This window comes from Aythya ferina, assembly GCF_964211825.1.
Source record: "Aythya ferina genome assembly, chromosome: 17".
NCBI classification, from domain to species: domain Eukaryota; kingdom Metazoa; phylum Chordata; class Aves; order Anseriformes; family Anatidae; genus Aythya; species Aythya ferina.
Genome location: NC_140316.1, coordinates 7,755,071 through 7,778,998, shown reverse-complemented (window position 1 = coordinate 7,778,998; position 23,928 = coordinate 7,755,071). Strand labels below are relative to the sequence as shown.

Here is a 23,928-nt window from a genome sequence, read left to right as displayed (position 1 = left end):
GCCCCCCGCAGCCCGGCCCGGCAGCAGCACCTCGGGGCCGAGCCGCCTGCCCTCCTCCCGGCCCCTCCGCCCTCCCGAGGCAGCTCCGGACACGCGAACAAAGCCGGCCCCGGGCTGGCGGCTCTCCCGGCCGGCTCCCACCTACCTCCCGGCTCGGCTCAGCACGGCTCGGCTGGGCTGGGCGCTCCCCGCCTTAAGGAAGCGGCACGGCCCCGCCTCGCCCCCAGGCAGCGGCGCGCCGAAGCGGCCGCCTTCCCGCAGCCCCGGGAGGAGGAGGAGGAGCCAGGGCAGGAGAAACGAAGAGGAAGAGAAAGCCGAGGGGCCCCGAACGCGGCCACGACGTCGTCTGGCCGCCCCGGGACAAGGCACGGTGTCAGGGAGCAAGGCACGGCACCCGGCCCCCCAACACTTCCCTCCTTGGGGCCGCCCCTGAAGGCGACACGCGGTTTCAAGGAGATGCACTGCTCTCAGAGCGCTCCCGAAACACTCAGAACTTGTCCCGTAATCCCAGCAGGATGCTCAGGAAGCCGTGTGAGACAGGGCAGGCATGGATTCAAAAATCCATCCCACCGGTCGGATAGAAAAACATAATTTTACTCAGCTAAGTTTTCCGGAGAGCAAAGAAAAAAAACACACACACACCACCACACCCTCCTCCTGATGCTGAAATATCGCCCCCCTTTCACGTTTCTACCCATCTTCATCATGGCCATCTGGCAGCTCTACAACAAATACTTGGTAATCACATGTTTTCTCAAATACAATTTAAAACATCAGAACATGGGAAGAATGAAGAATAAGAAAACAACTCACCACCCATTGCCTTTCACTCTTCCAAAACAGAACAAGTTGGATACAAAAGAGAAAAAGTCTTTTTTCATTATTAGTTCTTTCCTAATCTGGATACACACCTTTCAACTTCACACTGAATGTCTCCTCTGGGCCAAGAAAAGCGCTTTCTGTATTGTACTGCCAAAATATCCTATATCCCATTACACAACTACCAGGAGTTTCTAACATCAATAGGAAAAATTGGGTTCTTATTACCCTTGAGAATCAAGATCTTAAATCTATACTCAAGCACTTCCTCACTGTATCAAGCCATTTTTAATGTGTGTTATCTGTCATCTGACTTACCGGATGCCACTAAGGGAACCGAACTGTAAAAGGTTGACAGTGTTTTTGCTTGTGCTGTCATTCCAACAAGAGAGACCCTTCCACAAACCCAGTATTTTACGTCACTTTATCAGACCAGAACAAACTATGAAAGCAAGGGACAGCTACAGGAAATTCATCTTTCCAGAAAGAAGCTCTGGTCACTCTGTTCATCCTAACTCACTCTTTGGCCAAGGTTTCCCTGAATAATTCAGCCACCCTATAGCAACACTGCCCCCTGCCTAAGGGAAAATATGCAAGAGACCTTAATTAGCATATGTATGGCATGCTATATGCATGGAGATCCCGGACAGGAAATGTTCTGTGAGAGCAAGGATTTGAAGCAATAAGCTTCCATCTGATAAATGGATACCTGTCTCCCTCCAAGCCCTCTGCTTTACCTCATCTAATTAAATGAAAGCTGATCCTCACTGGTATTCACAGTAAGAGACACACTAAGGCGTTAATCAGCTCAAGCTATTAGCAACATAATGTCTCTAAGAAAATTATGGGAAGAAAAGGTCTGTGCTAAAGAAACAACCGTTCTATTTTTCCCTGTGGAAAAACTGAAGAGATGCTTGGTTTAAAACAAATTTATTTTTTGTACTCTTTTATTAAGTTAGAAGAAACAAAACCATATAGGAATATACTCTTTAATTCAATCAGAAACTATTCACACTTCTGTAGCGATACCTGCTGTGTACGTCTGCAACAGGAAGACATTCCCTGCCTGTGTAACAATGATGATTACCTATTTCACATCTGTCTTTTGCTCAGAAGCAAGGAAATCTGCCTTCCACGCAGCGTGTCAGGTGGAAGGTGCTGTATTCTCCCATCAACACAAGGTTGGGACAGGGGAGCTGAATGTTCACAGCAGCAAGATCACCTGCAGCAATTTCTTGTTCTGTACCACTTTCAAAGCCCTGTCAATCACACTTGGTGTCTTTTTACCTATGCAAAGTCTCATACCTCTGCTCTAAAAACAAGACAACGCCTCTCTTCTCCCCACTCTTAAGTGTGCTTCTGCGGATGCAATAATGGAAAAAAAATAATAATGGAAAGTGATAGCTCAGCAAAAAAAACCCCTCCACTTTCCAAAGAAGAACAATGTAGGTCTTATTTTTCTTGAATTCTTCATTGTTTAGAATACTTCTTTCAATGTCTGAACAGTTTCTTTTTCCTCTTAACTGTCAAGCTTCCTTTCCCTCCCACAGAAGCAGTCAGCAAAACCTAAGCATATCAGGAATGACCAGGAAAATTTGTTAGTGTCTCCCACTAGTATCTGCTGCATTTGGAGTCCTTATTGATTTGAAATGCTTTGTGTGATTTCTTTGGAGCCTCTTCATCAAAAGCAATACTCGCAGCTTCACCAAATAACCACCAGTAATAACAAGCCAGCACAGCAGCATAACGAGAGAAAGCAAATTTAATAAAGGATTTTTTTTTTTTTAATTATCATTCTTTCTTTTAGGTATAAAATTGAATTTGTTTTCAAGTATCACAACTGAATTGACAGTGCCTTTTAAAATAAGTACTCCATGGCTACTTAGCAATTTCTTCTTTAATCAAAACATAAAACCTGTTTGAGACACAGGACAAGAATATACAGAAGACAGATTTACAGACAAATTCCTCAGGAACTATGAGCCTAAGCTGTTAGCATCTGGCCTGTCTGGATCATATCTGATTTGGGTCACTAGTGAAAATGAATTCAAGAATTCCAGCCTTGTCCCCTAAAGGCACGTGGCCAAAAGCACTCAGAAACTTGCAGTGTGCTTAGGAATGCAAAGAAAGGGGATGCTAAAGGTCATACTGAAGCATCTCCTACACAATCCTACAGTCCTAGAATTTTTAACTCTTTGCCTTCAGAAATGGCACTGACACACTCACCTCACTGTTTGGAATATCAGATGTACTTTAAACTCTGCCTAACATAGTGTTGTACAATATCTCCTTAATAGTTTGATGGAGATATAGCAGTTACATCAAGTTATGAAATATTTCTTTCTTCACTGCTGCAGTGGCTATTTGATGTATGAATCTGATATAAACACTGAAATTCCACAAAAAGAAATTCGAAACTTCTTGGAATCCAGAAAAAGGCAAAAATTTCTCAGGATCAGCAAGTGTCATTAAAGGTCTAGGTGTTAACTAATGAAAAAAAGGTCTTGCTACATAGTCACAAAGAAAACAGTTAAATTTTTAATTAAGTATTAATTTGGTCTCAGCTTTCTTGTAAAGTAAATACGGCATGAAGGCACATAGGAAGTAAGCAAAGTGCCAAAAGTAGCACAGATTGAGCAGTCAGTGAGAAGATTAAAAACCCCACAAATACAGCACATGCTGTACCCTTAGCTAAAACTACTAGGACATACTCAGCACTAAATGTTTTTTGAATCCTATTATATGTAGTTTCAGTCTTGTCGATTTTGATTTCTGCGTTTCATTCTGTAAATTATAAAATGTGCTTAATTCGCTACCTTGCAATTCAAGGTGAGAAAGTAAGACAATGCACTGCACTAAACAGAGCCAACAGCTCCTGCAGAGTTGCTGCAGACGCACACCTGATGCTCTCTCAGGAGCGCAGGTGGGCAGTAGGTTGAAGACCAGTCTGCAGCATGCCTTGGCAGTGAGAAAGGCCAACAGCATATAGCAGCAGAAGCCACAGGAAGGTCATTCCCTTTTACTTTGTACATGTTAAACCACATTTTGAATACTGGATCCAGTTTTTTTTTTTTTTAGAATTGAGAACGATGCTGATAGACTTGAGCATGTCCAGTAAAGGCCACCAGGACGGTCAGAGGGTTGCAGTGCATGGCTTGTGAGGACAGCCTATGGACTTGTTCAGCCTGGAGAAGGCTTAGGAGGGACCTAGCAGCAGCCTTTCAGCATCTAAGAGAAGTTTGAGAAGATGGAACCAGCTCTTTACTAAGGGAGATGGAGAGACAAGAGCTTATTGGAAGGTTCCAACTGGATAAAAGGAAAGTATTTTTCATTATGAGGATACTTAAGCATTGGAACAGGCTGCCCAGAGAGGCTGGGGAATCTCTGTCCCTGGAAATTTTCTATACCCAAGTGGACAAAGCCATGAGTAACTTGCTTTGAATTCAGGATCAGCCCTACTTTAAGCAGGACATTAGACTACTTGACTTCCATTCTGAACGATTCAGTACTTACCAAGCTCCTTTTTTCTTTCCAAAATACATTCACCTGATTAACTACCTCCTGTAATTCTGATTTGAGGTGTTTTTAAAAAAAAAAAAAAAAAAAAAAAAAAAAAAAAAAAGCACTGGCCATACTTAAGGATGGAGGAGATGGCAGTAGTTCCCAATTTATTATTATATCGACTGTAGCAGAAATGATATATATGTAATAGACAGAGACTTTAATTCCATGAAATGCATCAGCTACAGAGAACAAACCACACATTTCCGTGCTGGAAAGGGAGAAAGAGCTTTGCATCAAACATAAGAAACACTTGTCACAAGTCTCTTACCTCCCACTCGCTCGCAAGCTTCACAGGCAGCTCTATGCCCTTCTTTTCTAGCTGTTCCACCTTGTAATCCTCGTATTTTCTGTACCCTGCATATCCCCCACCTGTAGCCACCAGAACATGGAAGGGGCGCAGGCGGAAGGCTTGTCCTACCGGAGCAGTATGAAACTTCTTCCTGTCTGTAACAAAGAAAAGCAGACTTTAAGGAAAGAGAACAATTACACTGTTTAAAAAGCAAACAAAACTAACACGTGCAGCAAGGGACGTCAGCTTAGATGATGTAAATGTCATCAGAAATCTATGACACAGAAGGTATTTATAAACAGTCCTAAGTGCTCCAGTTACTGCAGCTTACCAAGTTACTGAAGTTCAGCTGATTAGCACGAACTGGTCAGTGTTTTTAACTTCTTGCCCTCTCTCCCTGCATCTCTCCAACATTCTTCCCAAAAAGTGTATCAAATGAGCTGCCTGAAAGCGCCAGGAGCTATGATTCAGTTCTCATGACTTCACTTCAGGATTTCTATCAAACTTCCCAGCTATGAGATTTTCTGTGTTGTTACCATATGGAAAACTCAGTGACCAGGGAACACAGCACTGTAGAGCCTCTTGCTTCTCAGTCATTAGAGCTTTCATTATAGATAGCCACATGATTTGGGAATTCCCCAGCTGGAAGAGGGAAGGAAATGACCATCTGCTTTAGTATAGGTTTGGTAAACAGGATAATAGGCACATTCTGCTATAATACATGGAAAAAGTGACATCTAGTGTTACATCTATTCCGAGGTTATTACCGAGAACTACAAAGCTCCTCTTGCATAATCCAAGCCTTACACCGTTGTGTGAGACATGTAGGCTGGACAGTCACTAAGCAACAGCCATCACAGGAGGGGGAAAGCATTTCCCTTCCCAAATCCTCACAGTTCTCCAGGCATAATGGGCTAAGCAAATTCTCCTGTCCATGTTAGTCTGAAGGTTCCCAGCAATGAGCACAAGTCACTGCCAGACAGTGAAAAAGCTGCCCAAAGGAATTCATTCTCAGACACTGCTTGGTGTCATTTCCACAACAATCCTTAACGTGGATGAGCAGGAAGCAAAAACAATGGCCTATATCTTGTTCCATCAAAGTCAGGCTTAGGGCTTGACTCTGAAAGAACAAATTAACAACTAAAAAAAATAATCAGTAACACCAGCTCTATTTCTAGGCATGCATAGAGACAAAGCACAGATCAGGTGCATTCATCTGTTTTGGATCTATGATGCTGCAAGAACATGCCCAATTCTTAATCGTGTTTTGTTTTACCAAAATATTTTTGCTCACTTCTTTTCTACATACGTGATTTAAAACATTGTTTGAATTATAGGTCTGAAAATACATCATAATATGAAAACAGTTTTATTCTTACTAAAAAAAAAAAAAGCATATATTTGAAAAAACAAAACAAGGCCGCAACTACAGTTAATTAGATTCTAGAAAACATTCTGTCCTGAAGAAAACGCTCAATAAAGGACATGGATTGGGTAGAGCACCTAAGCAAAAGTCTTTCTTCATAGACATTTAAGTTTGCAAAGACTACAACCTTTCAACTTTGGTCTGCCTAGACAGCTGCATCACCATTTCAACAGAAATATCTGTACAAAGACCAATGATGCTCTTTAGCCCTAAAGCCTTTAATTGCCTTCCCACCACATCTTGGGTTCTAAGTAGGCAAAGCTGCTCAGCAATTTCACCACAGCTAGCAAACAGAAAAACCCCTTGGCAGAAGCAGCTTTTTCTGGTTTGTATCCAGAGGCTGTTTCCACTTCAGGAGCCTCTGCTGATAGACCTATGTGAACATTTCTCTTCCTCTGCTAGAGACCATTTGGTGTTTCACAAGCCACAGTAAACAATCTACTTTGCTGATGAAAGATTTGAAGAGCTGTTTGTTCCCATCTCCAGCATTAACAAAAAGTGCTTCCATGATCGCTATCCAAATCAGCATTGGCAAAGACGTTCAACATGTCATTGTTAAACTTATTATTTTTATTATTCCCCCCCCCCCCCCAATAAAGTAAAATCCCCTACCTTTCACATATAAATGAAATTCACACAAGTTTACAAATTCCAAGACAAAAAGATTTACTTGCTGACTCTGGCAACAATACCATATTCAGGCAGTTGCTGTTTAGAAGTTTCAGCTGAACATCATGTTCTCTAACAGTACTAGCATCTCAGCAGCTATCTGACAAGCAGCAAGAGAATGCAAGGAAAGTTCAGGTCTTGGCAAATCAGCCAACAGAAACAAGTTCAGGACAGGAGGAAAAAGTTTAGGACTTAACATACTATTAACTTACCTTTCTATGCTTCAAACCATCCCTAAGTCTGAACTCCTTTCAGATAAGGGTAACCTGTTTTAGATTTCTTTTTACCATTGAGTATATTCAGCAAACCAGAATAAAAATAAAGTATAAGGTTCCTTCTATGGAATGAATAAAGACTCATTTCCTCAGAAACATTAAAAAACACAGGATGATAAAGCAAACCACATAGTCAGAGGCATGTTCTAGTCTACACTACCAGATTCAATTATATAAATACTGTTTTGTTACAACTAAAAATTCCTTCTAGGAAAAGATTAAACTCCTTCAATGAGGCCATTATAAGGGGTAGAAATAAAGAAGAGTTATCTTTTCCTAATGACATCATCTGCAAGGCACCTAGTTTTAAATCCAGAGGCATCCTAGGCATCCTAGTTTTAAATTTCCAGAATCTGGAAATATGTACGAATTAGAAAATGGTTGGCTAGAAAGTCAATTTTGATTTTTTTTTTTTTTAAATAAATTAACTTTAAAAGACCCTTTCTTTCATGTGAGCAACGATTTTGCATTATGCATTTCAGCTCTTTTTTTTTCCTGCAAGATCTAACTTGGATTTCTAGACCAAAAAAAAGCTGCCATTTCCATTAAGCTGTGTAAGCACATTTTTCAATAATGAAGTATCCACAAATGATAAAACAGACAAAGGGTTTGGACAGGCATGTTAACTCAAAGAAGTGGCTATAGAAAACAAGATCAATACCCGAGCTGGCAAAGAAACAAAACCTGAAGGTAATATGCAGTTGTTACATTACCATGACAACACATAGGCTACAGTTTACAAACAAATTGTTGGTAAAAAAAATAAATAAATATATAAGTATTTGCTCTTCACAGCCTTGTCCAGCTACAGTAATTCCAAGCATAAGCACCTAATTTTAATCAGGCTTTAAACATTTAATATAATCCTACTTCAATTTCCTGATTTATTAAAATTACAAGTACAGATAGAAATGTTAAAGGATATTTAGGCATTTTCTTTCTTCCATGCCCATTAAACTGCTGGAGCCTGATTTCCATAGACATCTCAAGGTGCATTACACCACAAAGAGGGTAACACAGCTGAACAGCTTTCAGCAAATTCCCACCTTGTACATGCTGTTGCTTTCTTATTAACCATTACAGATTAAGTTTGATGCCTCCCTTCAGAGTCAGTCATTTCATGGTCTAACATTATTTCTCTGCATTTCATGTTGATAACAGATGCCATTTTAGCTGTCAAGCTCATTTCATGACTATGCTGTTGCAAAGATCCCTCAGCCAGCACCCATGCAGATGCCTTCGCATCCCCTACTGACACTGCCCTGCAAGAGATAGACACGGTGCCCGGCTTGGCACTCGGCTGTGCAATCCTGCTAGAAAAACTCTAAAACAACAGAGCTCATGGAAATGTTGCAGGACACGGTAAGCAATTAAATTGACGTTAAAAAGTTTCTAAATGAGGGTGATTGATAGAACATAGGTATGTGAAGTACAGAAAATACTGGCTCAGTCCAACTATTAAAGCTTTTTTTTTTTTTTTTTTTAATATATGTAAAAACACTGTACTAACATTAATCTCTCCACTAAACTGTATTGTGTCTCTTAAAAACACATTTTTCAGCTGTGGACTCCTCACAAAACTAAGTAATCTGCAGAAGGTAATTAAGAAAAATAAACCTGTGGTCAATTGGTTTTAATTTGCTATGATCATCTTCACTAGGAAAATTTTAAACATTCAGAAAAGTTTTAAACCTGCAGGTAATGAGGTTCCATCATATACGCTCTTCCTCAAGACCTCCTTCCTCTAGCACATTATCAGCATTGCTTTAAGCACTCAGATCATGGGCTGATTATATTTGGGTTACAAAATATTCTACTTCCCTCCAGGTGTTGAAACTAGTGACTATAGGAAAGCATGAAGTCACTCATTTTCCATACAGCTGGCATGATGAAGCAAAGAAATTGACACTAATGTTACATGATTAAGCTCTAGTTTATTTTATGTTAAGAGCTGTACAAAAATGCCTAAGAGGGAAAAGTTGTTTCATTAGTGAGCCAGTATGAAAATAATACAAGATGAATTTTATGAAATTCAAATTTTATTTACACACAAGGAGGCACATAACACAGGATGCAGAGCTGCCTGACTATTGCAATGCTTGCACGTGTTAATTAAATAGCAAACTTCGCAAAAAACATTACCAAGACAACAGAAACAGATCCCAATATAAATATATACATTTCCCTTAGGGAAAAAAAAGAGGGGGGGAAGCTGCCATTCCCTTTAACATCTTTGCTTCTCTTCTGCTAGTCCTGTTAGACAGGTTTCTTCAGAAGTGATCGATGCAATGAAAAGGATGAGTGCTAAAGTATCAAAGAAGCTTAAAAAAAGCAAATACACTAAAAAAGGGGATACACTAAAAGAGACCGTTAGGGCAGCTGGTGTCACAATGACAAAGCAATTTCTTGATAAAAAACACACACAGGAATTACGCAGTATAAGAATGATCAAAGATAATGGGGGGAGGGGAGGGGATATACCACAAATGGAAAATACACAACTCCATGGCTATTAAGCTCCAACATTGGTATTACTAATTTGGGGGCTGACAGTCCTCTGAATTCCAGTTTTAGCCAAGTACTGCTCTGGATTATGACAACATCTAAACCGCTGCCTAAATTTGCTTCTCTGCAAGGTTCTTCATATCTATAAAATCACTGTGGAACAGATGGCACTTCTAAAGAAGGGAGAAGCTTTCAACCATAGCTAAGGAATATTTGTCAAAAATATTCCTCTTTGTTAAAGCAAATGATTTCTGTATTTTTTTTAATTTATTATATTGTTACAACATTTGCTACCCAAGTATTCCAAAATAGTTGAGAAATAATGAATAATACCTCATAAAGGAATCCTATGGAATAGATAAACATCCTTTCTTTACTGTCTGTAAAACAAACTACCAAAAGATATAAAGCACCATTTGCAAGCATGTGTCCATGGAAATTTGGTGAATCAAGTAATTCTCTGACTCTGGACTTGCATTCCATCTGTTTTAACCTCAAGAATTTCATACTCACTATTACGTGAGCTGAATTTGCCCAATTCTGAGTAACCCCATTTTTAACACTGGGTTAGATGAAGGATGCACTTACCACTGAAAAATGTCCTAGAAGGTGGCTGCTTCCACAGGACTCGAGTTCTAATGCACAGGTTCTCATGTATGAGGAAGTTACAGCTAGTCAGCAAACTGTGAAATAACACACAAGGAACAGTTGGTCAAGTACAGACGTTTTACAATGCAAACGTAAACAGAGTATTCAGAAGCTGAACAACAAAGAGGGAAAAGCTCTCAACTATTATAAAGTTGCTACCAAACCCTATTCCCTCCTTCAGAAGTACATCCTCACCTCCATGAGAAATCCAACCGTTTCTGCAGATACCTCATTGTTTAGTGCTGCATCTACTTGATGCTTCGTATTCCTGTATTTCCATTTTTCTACCAAAACACTGATATGCGTTTTTTTTAACTTAATCCTATCATAATGGTGATGGCTCTTCTGAGTACTGTGTTTGCTGATCTTAGCAATAGCGCTTTTTGGGCAACTGGTTATGATGTCATGTACCATATCTTGGGCTGCTTGGAGTTCTAATATATTTGTTAGTGACTACAACTTGGGTCTTTAAAAGAGCAAGCTAATATTGTCTAATGTCATCTTCTGTTTTATGTACTGTCCTAGCCTACATGATCAACAATCTATTTGTTATTAAAAAAAAAAAAAAAAGACTAAAATTGGTGAGAGCTACTGCTCTCTAGATATGCTTCCAGTCTAATAAAAACCAATTTTATCCAACAGCATGCAAACAACTACTTTAAGCTCAATAAGCGACTTGTGTTTTGCTGAAGAAAACAAGAATGTTTAAAACATTTCTCTACTTGCAGGGAAGGTACACAGCACAAGCATCAACATCGTCTTCTGCAACAATAAGGCTGACAAGTATTTAACGCCATCCAAAGGTAATACTTATAATGGACAAAGGTGAGTTCAGTCACGCTGATCAAACCACACTCACTTTGTAGTAGTGGTGAAATTTTGGAATAATCCCAAATGCTAAACGATCTCACTCTACCTCCACTGGTATGCTACACAGGTGTCATTTAGGAACTTCCAAATGAACAGCAACTATTTTAAGAGACAATCATAAATTGGGTTCATGCATCTCCTTCCTCACCACAATGGTGAAAAGGGGGAGAACACAGACGAGTCATGGATTCCGAGAAGTAATTTAGATTATTAGACCAACTGGTATAGCTGGAAAAGTAAGTGACTGCCAGGCACTCATTCTGGAGATGTAAATGTGACAATTGGGATGTCTTCATTTGGCACTCAGACCTTTCATCTGCTCTTGATCAGATACATGCTGAGTACAAAATTACTTCATTAGCTTAAAAGCTACTGCATCATTAAGATGATTCAGTTTCAGGAAGTGATTATGATTCTCCCAGATTTTTAAGAATGAATTTCAGATGGCTACTGAGTCACATACAGACTTTCTCTCTTTAGTTATGAAAAGAGTTATAAATAGTATATTTGTTGTCCAGAAGTCACATAAGGATGGCAGAGGGTACTTGCTAGCAATGTTTTAGTGTACTCCTCAAGGATAACTATCTATAATTTTAAATTTTCCCCATAACGCAACGTTAGTAGTATTTCACCCTATGCTGCAGCTTCTTAAAACCATTACTTTAACCCAAATACAACAGCACAGTCCTTCCCAAAATACAGATTCCTGTAACCAGGTGCCAAACATGCCACACGACTGCATCATCTCCCAGGACATTATTTCCTTACAAACCCAGAGGCGTCCCATGCTGCTGCAGAACCTGTATGTTTTACACAGCAGCATGATGCAACTTGAACGTGAATAACCAAGTCGCCTGACCCAGGCTACGCTAATTTGCTGTAATACAGGGCCTGCTCTCCAGCATATTCCAACACCTGGGAGAGAAGGAGCAGCTGCCTGACAGCAAGCTAGGAGCCTGCGGGCTGCAAATAATGGAGTCACAAAACTACACAAAGCTAATCCAGGTAGCACTGGACTTAAATTCACCAGAAAGCTTGCAGAGCAATAAAAAACGGGGGGTAAAAATATGAAAACCAGCCCCAGCCTGCAACACCAGCGTGTCCCGAGACGTGCTGACAGCTCGGGGCCGGGCACCCCGGGCTCAGGGCAGGGGCAGCCGCCGGGCCCCGCTCTCTCCCCGGGGCCGGTTTCGGTGCCCAGCAGGAGGCCAGAGCATGGAGGCAGAGGAACGGAGGCTGTCGGGGGTAAGGCCGGCCAAGGAGCCTGCAAGCCGAGAGCTCCGAAACCGGGAGGCACGGGCGCGCAGCTCCGCTCTGCTCCTGCCAAGCCTTCCTCTGCCTCCTCCTCCTCGGCAGCCCGGAGCCCCCTCGCAACGGCAGCGAACGGGCAGCCCCCTCCCGTTCACGCCTCCAGCGTCCCGGCTGTCAGCAGCTGCTTCAGCTTCATCCCCGGCCCCTCTGTGCCGTGCCGTGCCGTGCCCGTACCTGCTCCGCTGCAGCGCGGCCGCGCCGCGCCGTGCCAAGGCCGCCGCCATCTTCTCGCGCCGCCGCGGCGTCCTCTGCGGCGTCCCGGGCGGGAGGGAGGGAGGGAGAGAGGGAGGCGGGAGGGGCGGGGCGGGGCTGAGGCGGGAGCGTGAGGGGAGCGGGCTCTGCCCTGAGGGGATGGCGGGGGCGGGTACAAGGCTGGTCCCTCAGGGGAAGGGGGCTTGGGGACAAGGCTGGTCCCTGAAGGGAAATGTGGGGATGATAAGGATGTTCCCCAAGGGGAGGCACGGCTTGGGCGTGGGGCTGTGCCAGGGGGAGCTGAGCGTGAGGCTCTGGGGGCTCGGCTGCCTCAGGGTTGCTGCTGAGGGAGTAGGGGAGTGCTTGAGCCTGAACTTGGGAGCAGCGGAGATGTCAGGACAGGGGTTTTACTCGGCGAGGGGAGGTAGTGCTGGTCCTGCAGGTGAGGAGCGTGGTGCAGGTTTGGGTGTTGCTTGCCTATATCGTAACATCACAGAGGGGATTTTGTAAAGATTATCTGGGTTCCGCACCCTCAGATGCATCTCTAGATAGATGCATATGTGCAATATTACTAGGAAGTTGGTAATTATCTTTTTCTGACGGTGGTGGAAGGGGATAGTTTCACAGAGTGAATCAGTAGGAAAAGAATTCCAGAGTCTTGCTATTGTGTCTCCACATCCTCGGTGCTTTAGGACATGGTCCTCTCAGGTGACCTGTTACGTTTGTGATTAATCATTATTTGTTTTCCTGACCAGGACTCCGTGAAGTCTACAAAATCTTCATGTCACTGCTTTTTTCTTTTTCATATCACCGCAAACAGCAGGATAAGCATCTTTATAAACTGAACAATATATAAGTATGTATATAAGCTGAAGCTTGCCCCTTGCATATCTTATACCATAGACATATACAGAAAAACCTGTTATTTTAGAAGATGTATAGTTTAAACAGAAAACCAGATGCACCCTTCACGTAATACTAATAATGTTAGCTGACTTAGTTGTTGGGATATACATATATCCTGAGCTAACATAATGGTAGGATTGGCAGGAAGTACAACCGCAAAAAAGGTGGGATAGATCTTGTCAGATGTTTTGTTACAGGCATTGCAAAAGCCATTGGCTTTGATGTCTACCTGTACCCTGCAGGTGGGCCTGACAGACAAGTTTCCCCAGAGGTGATTCAGTAATGATTCAGAGGTTGAGGTATAGTTAAATAAAATGTGCTTGTTTATAGTGTATTTTAATTGACACGGACTTAACTGATTAGTGATCTGGCCTGATCTAATCTTTCTTCCTGACATTATAAGTAAATATGTGGACCTATAACTATTTTAAAATCACTTCTATCATGTGATCTTTTCTATTGTGATTTTTTGTTATGCTTACATTTGTTAATATATTATATCAAAAGATGATATAGACTGTACTCACTGAGGAATAGAACATACTTCCCAGAGAGCTGTGAGCTGAGCTAGACCTGTGCAAATGTGCCATGTCAAAGGGTGGGACAATAAAAGAGTTCCTTTAGCAAGTGAGAAAACAGAGGTCTTTGGGCTTGAGAACATTTGTTCAGGGAGTGCAGGGAGGAGTGAGAAATGTGAATTTATTCTGTGATCAGATTAAGGGGAAATAACATCACACATGCTGGAGATCTGGTGAGGGAACTTACAAAACAGCAGAGATGAACAATGGAGTCCATGTACATGAACACAGAAGAAGCAAGTGGGGAATAAGGACTCAGGGAACAGTACTAAGGCAACAACAGAAATCTGGGAAAAGTATTGGCAAAAATACACGAAGCCATGAAAGTACTAAGTCCATAAGGTGAAGAAGGAAAACAAAACTAGGAAAAAGGCTTTCTTTCTCCAGAACTCTGGGAATGATCAATTACCTCCTGAAAATGAAAGATTAAAGCATATTAGCAATATATATATATATTTCATCAGATCATTTCAGTATGCACCCTTCTGCTTAAGCATATATACATATATTTCTCCTGCTATAGAACTAATTGTGTTAATCATTGCTGCTTTAGGGTAATTAAGAGGTAATACTCTAGCCTAAGTGTTAGGAAATGGAAATAAAACATTTTGTATGAAACTGTTGTGCTAGAACGGAAATGAAGAGAGTCAATAAAATTGAGAAAATCAGAATTCAATTCTGAATTCTTAGGGGGGCATAGGCTTACTCTTTGTTTAACATTTATCTGTAGATAAACGTTTATCAGATAAAAAAAGAATAAAGAAGAACCCCTCAATATTCTATATAGAGAGAAGTTTGGTAGTTTGGACAATTCACTTAACTTTAGATACCATTTTTGTAAGGTAGATGTAATTCTTGCTTATCTCCTGAAGGCATATTGGTGTCCCTTGAAACAGGAAAAGCACAATTTACTTCAGAAGCAGAGGCTTGCATTTCCTCCTATGTCTGTTCATAATAAAGCAGAAATGCACTGATATTTTCCATCTGTGGTTATGGATAGGACACTGTCCCTTTATTCTTTGCATACAAGGATATCTCATCTCTGACAGGTTTGTGTGATTTTGTTGTTGTTATTAGTATTATTTTTTTAAATTGCATTTTATCCCTGTTGATGCCTAAACCCTCTTTGTTATCTTCCAGAAGCACTGGTCACCACTGTGGAATTCCTGGTATGAGAAGGCAGAGTGTCGGGTAGAGAGTGGATCCTTGCAGAATTGCTGTAATCATGAAGGCAGTTCTCGTAATTGTCCTAATCATCTTCACTTTGCTGTCTTCAGGTAAGGTTGATGCAGAGAGGGAAAGAGAAAGGTGACCTCTGGATGAGTTACCAGGAGACAAACTCTAAAATAAGCTTTGGTTTTGTTTTCTTCTGTGCAAAGAAGTTGTAGCTACAACTGCGCCTGTGATTTCCATTTGACTGTATTTTTACTGTTTGATTGTTGGCAGATGGTGACTGTTAGTCTCGAAGCAGTTTGATACACTAGTTTCTTTGCAATGCAATGAAGATTTATTTCCTTTGAGTAGTTGACATCTGCGTACTCATTAGAGCTGTCAAAATTAATCAGTGTATTTTAAGCTGCTTCTCTTTTAAACTACAATGTGTTCTTTATGGAATCACTCTGAATTACTGTCAGACGTTATGCTTGAAGGAATAAAAACTTCAATGATCAATTTTATTTTTTCAATTCAATCTTATTTATTCCAAGCCTTTTATATATATATATTAACAGATTATTAGAAAACCAAATGCTTAAACGTCTGGAAATGGCAAAGTTAGAGAAGTAGCAGTCTCTTCTATGCATTCAGTCCTGGTTTTAAGTATGTGGCACAGGATTCTGTCAAGTTACATAACTGCAGGCTGTTTTCGTATGTAATCACTTTTTCCTACTTAAAAACAGTGTCTTCTTGAGATGTATATGAATATATTTTAGAGTAGAAGGCATTTAATAGGAAGAATATAAAATAAGTCATAGCACATCCCAGATGGAAAAATTACAGAGCCTAAAGCAAAAGAAGTTTTGTTGAAATGTCTGCACTCCCTTAAATTGTAGCTTCATCATCAGTTTAGACCAACCCAACCTCCCCTGGAAAACGAGGCTTCACTTTCTCCTCCACTTCTAATTGCACCTTCCTAACCCTTTATTTCTGCTGTCACTACCTTTTTGGTTGGTTGGTTACTTAGTTTTCACCTGAAAAAAGATCGGACAACTGAATAGTCCAGTTCTGCTACAAATTTACAGAGCATTCCTGTGCAGGTTATTTAACCTCTTTGACATCCACAAATTAAGATAATTCTTACTAACTTCCTGCTTGGAAGAAGTAGGATTGTGACAATTTCGTTGTTAATGTTTATTCAATACTCTGTTCAGCATAATACATGATTCTTCCTTCTCAATAAAAATTTTTTCCTTAATTTCTAACTTTTGCAGTGGGTGTTATGGAAACTAAACCTCTCTTTTGAGGGAAGTCCACCAAATTCATTGTCATTGCTGAGGAAACATTTAGATCCTACAGATACTGACTTTTTTTATTCTACAGGGAAGAAATTTCGATGGTGCACCCTCTCTGACCTAGAACAGAGAAAGTGTGCTGAACTGTCTAAAGCACTCACAGCTGTGCTGCCCCTTGCTACCACCAGCTCATTTGCTAGGATTTCTTGCATCAGAGCCCACAATACATACGACTGCATTGATAAAATCAGGGTAAGTTCACAGAGATTTTTAAAACGTATTTTGAGTCAAATCCAGTTTTAAGAAGAAACTGGAAAACAGTTAATGGGAGAGTGAAATGCTACTGAAATGATGGTATCTCACATATGACAAAGTACAAGGTAGCTTGGGAGGTAAGAATTCAAATCCATGAGCTTTCTACTAGACATACTCTTTTACCTCAGCTAATGTCCTTTCATTTTCCAGGAAATAAATAGAAAGCTGCTTGAAAATAAATGGACAAACCCAAACTAATAAATTAAAACCTACTCAGAGCAGTCTTCTTGCTTGCAGGTCTTGGTTCTATTATGACTATAATTAATATTTTTTCCTTTCCTTTCCTTTCCTTTCCTTTCCTTTCCTTTCCTTTCCTTTCCTTTCCTTTCCTTTCCTTTCCTTTCCTTTCCTTTCCTTTCCTTTCCTTTCCTTTCCTTTCCTTTCCTTTCCTTTCCTTTCCTTTCCTTTCCTTTCCTTTCCTTTCCTTTCCTTTCCTTTCCTTTCCTTCTGTTTTTAACTCCAAGTATATCTTTCCTGTAGTGAAGGGCAAAAGACTTTTTTTTTTTTTTTTTTTAATGTATGAAAATCCTCAATTTGAATAAAATTAGACATCAGGCCATTTGTAGGTGTAAGCTCTATATTAGTACTGAAATGACATTTCCATAATGCTGTATGCTTTGAAAAATAAATCACTGATGGAAAAGAAAGACAAGCATTTGCTGTAAAATAATTCCGTTAGTGTGTCTAAAATTTGATTGGGATAGAGAATTTCAGTTTCTATTTTCATTCAGTTCTAGTTGTTTCAATGGAGTCCATATCTGACCTGGAAAACAAAACACAGAAAAGCTTTGTTTGTTCAGGGAATCATTTAGTTCATGTTTTCATTCAGTCCTGTGACTCTTGTTAATAGGCTTCAGTTCTATTTTCAGATGGTTATTACAGCCAGGAGAAATCTGAGAAGGCTTTGAGGTTTTGGGGGAACTGTAGGAGGAAAAAGGGATTGCCTTTTTCTTCAGTTGGCATCAGAATTGTGTTTCTTGTTTGTTTGGTTGTTTTTAGTTTAGTGTTTTTGTTTGTTTGTTTGTTTGTTTTGAATGGGAAGATTAAAGATGAGTCAAGAAAGGATGTTACTGGAAAAGAACAGTTTTTTTTTTTTTTTTTTTAAAGGTAACAGCCTTAATTGCTAACATTTCACTATGCTTAGTAGCAGGGATTCAATTAAAAACAAAGCAAATGCTTGTAAGTGTCAATGTCTTCAAGAGCAGAGTTCCTGCCTGAAAAGCTGCTCTGTTTGTTGCACTGTAAACACACTTGTTTTGCTGTTTTGCTCTTGTTTTTAAGGTGAATAAAGCAGATGCTGCCACCCTGGATGCAGGAGATGTTTACTCTGCTGTAAAGCTACATGGTTTGACAGTGGTGGCAAAGGAGATCTATGACCAAGGTAGGTTCACAAAGCAGAAGAATAAGCTGTACTTCTGATTTAGCTAATGAATTACTGTGCAGTGAAAGGCAAAGCTTCTCAAGAATTACTGGAAAAAAGTCTATACGTTTTGTTTACTTATGGGAGTAAGGAGGTGACTAATGACGTACACCTTAGATTAGTATATATAAAACACATAATGATGAATGAAATATCAGTGGTGCTTTGTATCTAATAGCCTTTCTGCCTGTGGTACCATTGTATCAACAACAAACTGTCTGTATCTACCCCTGCCCACAGCACTGATATTCTGGAATTCTACATCTCATAGCAAATAAGTAGGGTTTTATTCCATCCACATTAATTCTTTTACCATGGTCTTTGTTTGTGTGACTGAATGTTTATTAGTGGTTCTTTAAGAGACCACTTTCTGTCATTAGTTCATTCTCACCTCCTCACCATAAAGAGACAAGGTGGTGAATCTTGTCATATTAAGATTCCTCTTCAGCTGAGCATTCTGTGCATTGACTGATTTATAAAGCGAGAATAAATAAGTGAGAGCCAAAATCAAGCATACAGTAGAAAATACTTGAGGGACATAACTCAGAGAGAAGCCAAATTACAGATGGATGTAAGAAGAGACTAAGAAGGGGACAGTATGAGAATTGAAATGAGTTTTATTGTGGCTGAACAACCATGAAATCATAGTGGAAATTATATGTTTCAGTCTGGTAAATACGTTCTGGGGAGACGACAGGAGTTCTTTCTATTACAATACCTAAAACTGTGTGATACATTCAAAATTCCTGAGAAACTTTCATTGGATGGTGGAGCTGGATGATCTTGTGAACCTTTTCAACCAGAATTTTACATTCTTGCTTTGCACATCACTGGCATTGCTGAGTTTGTCAAAGTGCCATCTAGCCAGCATGCAGTCAAGTTCCTGGTGTGAGTTCCTTAACTTATACATGTATATGCTTAAATATGCTTAAGATTTATTTTTCCTTTGCCATGTTTGGAGAGGTAACTGAACATCTGTGCACAGATGGAAGCAGAATTGGGATTTTAGTTATTCCTGTTGCATATTTTGTCCTAACACAGGAAATTGTGTTTTTGCTGTGGCTGTTGCCAAGCGAGGAACTTTGGATATCCAGAGGCTACGAGGTGTGCGCAGCTGCCACAATGGAGCCAGATGGACATCAGGCTGGAATATTCCACTTGGCTTTCTACTTGCAAGAAATGATCTTTCCTGGGATGATGCACAACCTCTGAGCCAAGGTGGGTGACAGGAGCCATAGCTTCGTCCTTGCCATCAGCAAGAGTGACTGAAATGGAGGCAGATGTGGCATGAATTGAGCTATGTGGAAACTTCAGGGTTTTGTTGATGAGGTAAACTCTTGGAGCGTTTGTGAAACTGGCTCTTAGCTTTCTTCAGAACTCTTTCTAGTAATCTCTCAGAATGGCAGAGAATGTTACCAAAACAGGAAGTCTTTGTTCTGTTTACAACAAGGAACAATGCTTTATAATACCTAGGTTGCACAAAGATGGTTTCAAACAAGCAAAATTTGATCACTCTGTTTCCAGAAAATGTTTAAAATTTGAAGTCTAGGCAATGACGCCACATTTCCTGAAGAGAAATTTATTTTAAAGCAGCACAGTCTTAATTACATCCATGATATGTTTGGCCCCTTTTCTTTTCTTTTTTTTTCTTTTTTTTTAATCTTATTTGATTTTTTTCCCCTACACCTGCAGTAATCAGCGAGTATTTCAATGCAAGTTGCATCCCTGGGGTTGGTGTTGCTGCTCCTCAACTGTGTGCTCTCTGCCAAGGACAAAAATCCTTTGTCAGAGACAAGAACCACTTCTGTGAGACAAGCAGCAATGAACCCTTCTATGACTCTGAGGGAGCCTTCAGGTAAGCTCTCTGTCACTTATACTGAATTTACGTTTGGGGAAAAAGAACTGGTAAGGTGGGGGGAAGTGAGGTGACATGTTAATAGGGTGGCATTTGTCTTCCTGCAGGTGCTTGAAGAATGGAGTAGCAGATGTTGCCTTTATAGATCATCTAACAATTATGAGAGCTACAGGTAATCTTAAAAAATCAGATTCCTTTTAAACTCTGTCTGTGCTCTTTCCTTCCTTAGGGTTTGGGGGATGTGCCTGTATTTGTATTGTTTCTGGGAAAATTCTGTCCTTGCAAGCAGTTCTGTGGTATTGCGAGAGGGAAATGGAAAAGGAGACTAAGTGAGCAAGCAATGACTGCTCACAGAAGATTTGTAGAATGGGAGCAGACATAGAATAGGGACAGACATTTTTATGCAGGTGATTTCTTTAGCCTAAAGTCTGATGCAGCTGCTGTTTGATATTACTGACTGTTAAATTCCTTTTAACTCTCAGTGTTTTGAGATGCTGGAATAGTAAGTTCCTATGTACTCATTTTTATTTTTTTTTAAACTCAGTCAAGCACTGTATCGACATTTTGGAAGGCAATTGGCAGTTTTAGTTGCAGAAGAGTATTTTTAAACAAACATGTTTCGAGAGCTACAGTTTTAAGAGTATTTTGGAGTAACTCTACCTGAGGTTGCTCTCTTTGGTGAGAGAAGACCATGTCAAAGACATCTTTCCAATTGTGCTTGGTACACTGCTGCTAGCATAATCTTTGAGAAAACTCCTCTGAAAAAACTTTTACCTTTCATCTCGGTGGCTGCTGCAAAGCCATGTCTCACTTCATAGATTCATGAATGTCCTGTTGTTTTAGAGTCAGAACAACAGGAATATGAACTCCTATGTCCAGATGGGACTACAGCTGAGCTGAGTGAATACAGCACCTGTAACTTGGGCAGAGGGCCTGGCCGTGGCATCATCACTCGCCGCAACTTCCAGAAGATCACCAACAAATTTCTGACCATGATCCAAGTGAGTGGATATTATAAACTATATATTGCTGTACTCAGGATTTTATTCCAGCTTTGTGTGGAGATCTCCGCCCAGTTTGCCCTCTTTCTCACTGAATTTATAGTTAGCATGAACAAAGCATTCAGAATTGGTTGTTCTGGGGAAGGATCCTTTACTGACTTGTGGAGTAATGTCTTACTTCTCTCTAAAGTATTCTTCTGTAGAAGGCTGTGAATAAATAAGTAAAAAAAGGGGAAGATGCCTTAACAGACAAAATGCAAAATGGCTCATGATTTTCATACTGCTCTGGAACTCAGGTGAATTATGCAGCAGAGGGCTACACACAAGTTCAAGCAGGGTTCACCTTTGTTTCTTTTTCTCTCTCTCACCTATTTGGACTTGAAATGTGTACTATTTAAAGTATTTAAAATGCACTTAAAATGGTCCAACAGACAGTGAATAATTCAACCCAGTGGGCTGATTTGTGCTGTCGTGCAAACTCTAGCAGATAGTAGGAGTACAAAATCTCGTTTGTTTAGAGATCTTCATATATCTGTTTTCAGTGGGCTTATTAACACATATCTTAGCATATGTCCTGTTACATATCATATGTAACAGTAGCTGTGCAGCAATGTTCCCAGTATATTTCTCAATACATTCTTCTCTTCCAGTACCATCAATCTAAACAAATTTACTTTTCATATAGTACTTTCCGAGCATAAAACACAAGGTATATTGCACCCCATTACGGTACTTATCTATCAGAAAGGTTTTCCACTCAGCCACACTGCCTTAGTTGCCCTTCTAGGGAAGAAGACATTGAGCACAGCCTAACACATTTGAATAAGTAAGATGGGAAAGACAAAATTATTGAAAAGAAGCGAGTCGCAGGCCATATAATGCTTTTAAGGACTGTAACCATCCACCCACTGTGGTAACCTGTGGGCTTTGTCCCAGTGTGCTTGATATTAGAACCCTGAGTGCTATGTTACAAACCATTGGTATGAAGGGGCGGGGGGATGAGGCTTCCTGTCACTAAAAGGATGAGTTTATTTTCTGCAATTAAGTGTTGTTCTTGTCCTAGCGCCTCTTTGGTCCAAAAGGAAAAGAAAGAGCCAGATTTGAACTCTTCAGTTCATCAGCATTTGGGGGAAGGAACCTGCTCTTTCGGGATGACACTCAGCACCTGCAACTTCTTGAGGAGCAGCTAGAAATTGCCTATGTCCTTGGCCTGGATTATGTAGCTCTCCTTAAGGGATTAGGCCATGAAGGTAAGAAACCTTCTGGAGGATTGTACCTAAAGAAAGGGAAGAAAAGGTTATCTTTCTATGTTATTCCTCCCTGCCAGGCACAAGTGAATAGACCAAAATATCTCCTCAATGAAGATCACACTGGTGTATGGTTGACATGATCTCGTTGCACTCCTTCCTTCTAATGCAGGGAGCTCTTTGGACAACAGTGTTGTGCGCTGGTGCTGCATCAGCAATGCTGAGCTTCGCAAATGTGAGGAGTGGGCAATGAGCATCAAATCTGATCCGTTAGTCTGTGTGCAGGCAACTTCCATGACCAGCTGCATTGAAATGATCAAGGTAGGAGAGATCCTCTGGTCAGAGTATGTGATAAGGCCACACAGGGTGTGTACGTCCTTGTTTAAGCTGAGCAAGAGGAAAAAATGCTTGTACACTAGAGGCACCAGTGGGAAGGAGAGGGAAATTATGCAGGGGAATTTCCAGCCAGTGGGGAAGTGCAGCTGCCTGTTTACACAATTCGCACAAGTCCTGTTTGTGTTATTTTCTGTAATGCTGTTGGCAGAGTAGTGAGGCTGATGCAGTTACCCTGGATGCGACACATGTCTACATTGCAGGGAGATGTGGACTGGTGCCTGTGGCTGCAGAATGTTATGGTAAGTTCTTGTGTGACCTTAGCAAGAAGGGTGCAAATCAAAAAAGCACCATAAAAATATAGTTAAATTTCAACAATTTGTGATGGTTTATGATGAAAGCAGGAATCAGTACACACATCCAAGTACCTTACCCAGCTCTTACACTAACTGGCTGTAGCGTTTGGTCTGGTTTTATATTTCTTTTATAAAAGGGGCAGAGATGCTGATGTGGTTCAAGAAGATTGCAAGGTTATAAAGCTTTTTGGTGGTGTGCTGTCATGTAATAGGAATGTCAGCAGTCACAAGATCCTTAATGGTTGTCTCCCCTCTGTAGGGCAGAGGTGTGGCCCAGCTGCTGAGAGCACAGAGGAAATGAGGAAATTTCATCTGAAGCCCAAAGGTAATGCAAGGACTTTAGGAAGATGAAGGGTTTCAATTTTCATGAGGCTCCCTGTAGGAATTATGTTGGAATGTATTTGCTTGTTCATTTGGGAAATAAATTGCTTTGCATGTTCAGTAGGAGCTTTACTACAATGCAGGGCTAGCAGGGCAAGAGATCTGTGGCTAAGCAAAGAATGCAGATGATCTACCATTAAGTGAAAATAACACAACAGGATGAGGGAGGGAAGATGGGGTTGAGGGGGTGTCTACTTGCCTGGAATACTTCATTGCCTTCATATAACTTGTTGCTGTCATTGTTTTACAGCGCTGTCACCTGTTTATGCTGTAGCCCTAGCTAAGAAAAATGCCAAACAGATTAACATCCATAACCTTCGGGGAAGGCGATCATGCCACAGCCACGTGTATAGTCCTGGAGGATGGTTACTTCTTTCCAGATACACAGTGGGAGCTCTGGAGAATATTACTGAGAGCTGTGACATTGGGTCTGGTAAGGGCTGCTCTGGTGTATCTGTTGAGTAGACCAGGGAAGTCTGAAACGCAAAAGTTGGGAGTAAAAAGGAAATGGGTCCATG

The 23,928-nt window shown here is 40.6% G+C and overlaps 2 protein-coding genes across 13 annotated transcripts in view; one reads left to right on the top strand and one right to left on the bottom strand.

The window, feature by feature from the left end:
• PISD (phosphatidylserine decarboxylase) overlaps nt 1–12,644 on the bottom strand; it is a 27,409-nt gene extending 14,765 nt beyond the window's left edge. For 2 of the 5 annotated variants that reach the window (XR_014698705.1, XM_084538642.1), the window contains exons 1-3: nt 12,551–12,644; nt 10,136–10,230; nt 4,652–4,827 (exon numbers count right to left, since the gene is read on the bottom strand). Coding sequence is in view for 2 of the 5 variants with exons in the window: in XM_084538642.1 (XP_084394768.1) it covers nt 4,652–4,827; nt 10,136–10,230; nt 12,551–12,600 (321 nt within the window). In the remaining 3 variants the exon portion in view is untranslated. Of the gene's footprint in view, nt 1–145; nt 272–4,651; nt 4,828–5,003; nt 5,416–10,135; nt 10,231–10,390; nt 10,674–12,550 lie in introns of those variants that run through there. The other 3 variants (XM_084538643.1, XM_084538645.1, XM_084538641.1) reach the window with 3 other exon arrangements.
• The window catches only part of LOC311445991 (serotransferrin-2-like), a 22,240-nt gene continuing 5,029 nt past the window's right edge, over nt 6,718–23,928 (top strand). For 2 of the 8 annotated variants that reach the window (XM_084538637.1, XM_084538630.1), the window contains exons 1-14: nt 6,719–8,404; nt 10,924–10,998; nt 15,193–15,329; nt 16,591–16,754; nt 18,099–18,198; nt 19,279–19,455; nt 19,930–20,092; nt 20,200–20,264; nt 20,936–21,093; nt 22,157–22,343; nt 22,513–22,661; nt 22,885–22,975; nt 23,289–23,354; nt 23,661–23,843. In XM_084538637.1, the coding sequence (XP_084394763.1) occupies nt 15,278–15,329; nt 16,591–16,754; nt 18,099–18,198; nt 19,279–19,455; nt 19,930–20,092; nt 20,200–20,264; nt 20,936–21,093; nt 22,157–22,343; nt 22,513–22,661; nt 22,885–22,975; nt 23,289–23,354; nt 23,661–23,843 (1,555 nt within the window). In that variant the 5' untranslated portion in view covers nt 6,719–8,404; nt 10,924–10,998; nt 15,193–15,277. Of the gene's footprint in view, nt 8,405–10,812; nt 11,021–12,994; nt 13,011–14,883; nt 15,102–15,192; nt 15,330–16,590; nt 16,755–18,098; nt 18,199–19,278; nt 19,456–19,929; nt 20,093–20,199; nt 20,265–20,935; nt 21,094–22,156; nt 22,344–22,512; nt 22,662–22,884; nt 22,976–23,288; nt 23,355–23,660; nt 23,844–23,928 lie in introns of those variants that run through there. The other 6 variants (XM_084538636.1, XM_084538633.1, XM_084538631.1 and 3 more) reach the window with 6 other exon arrangements.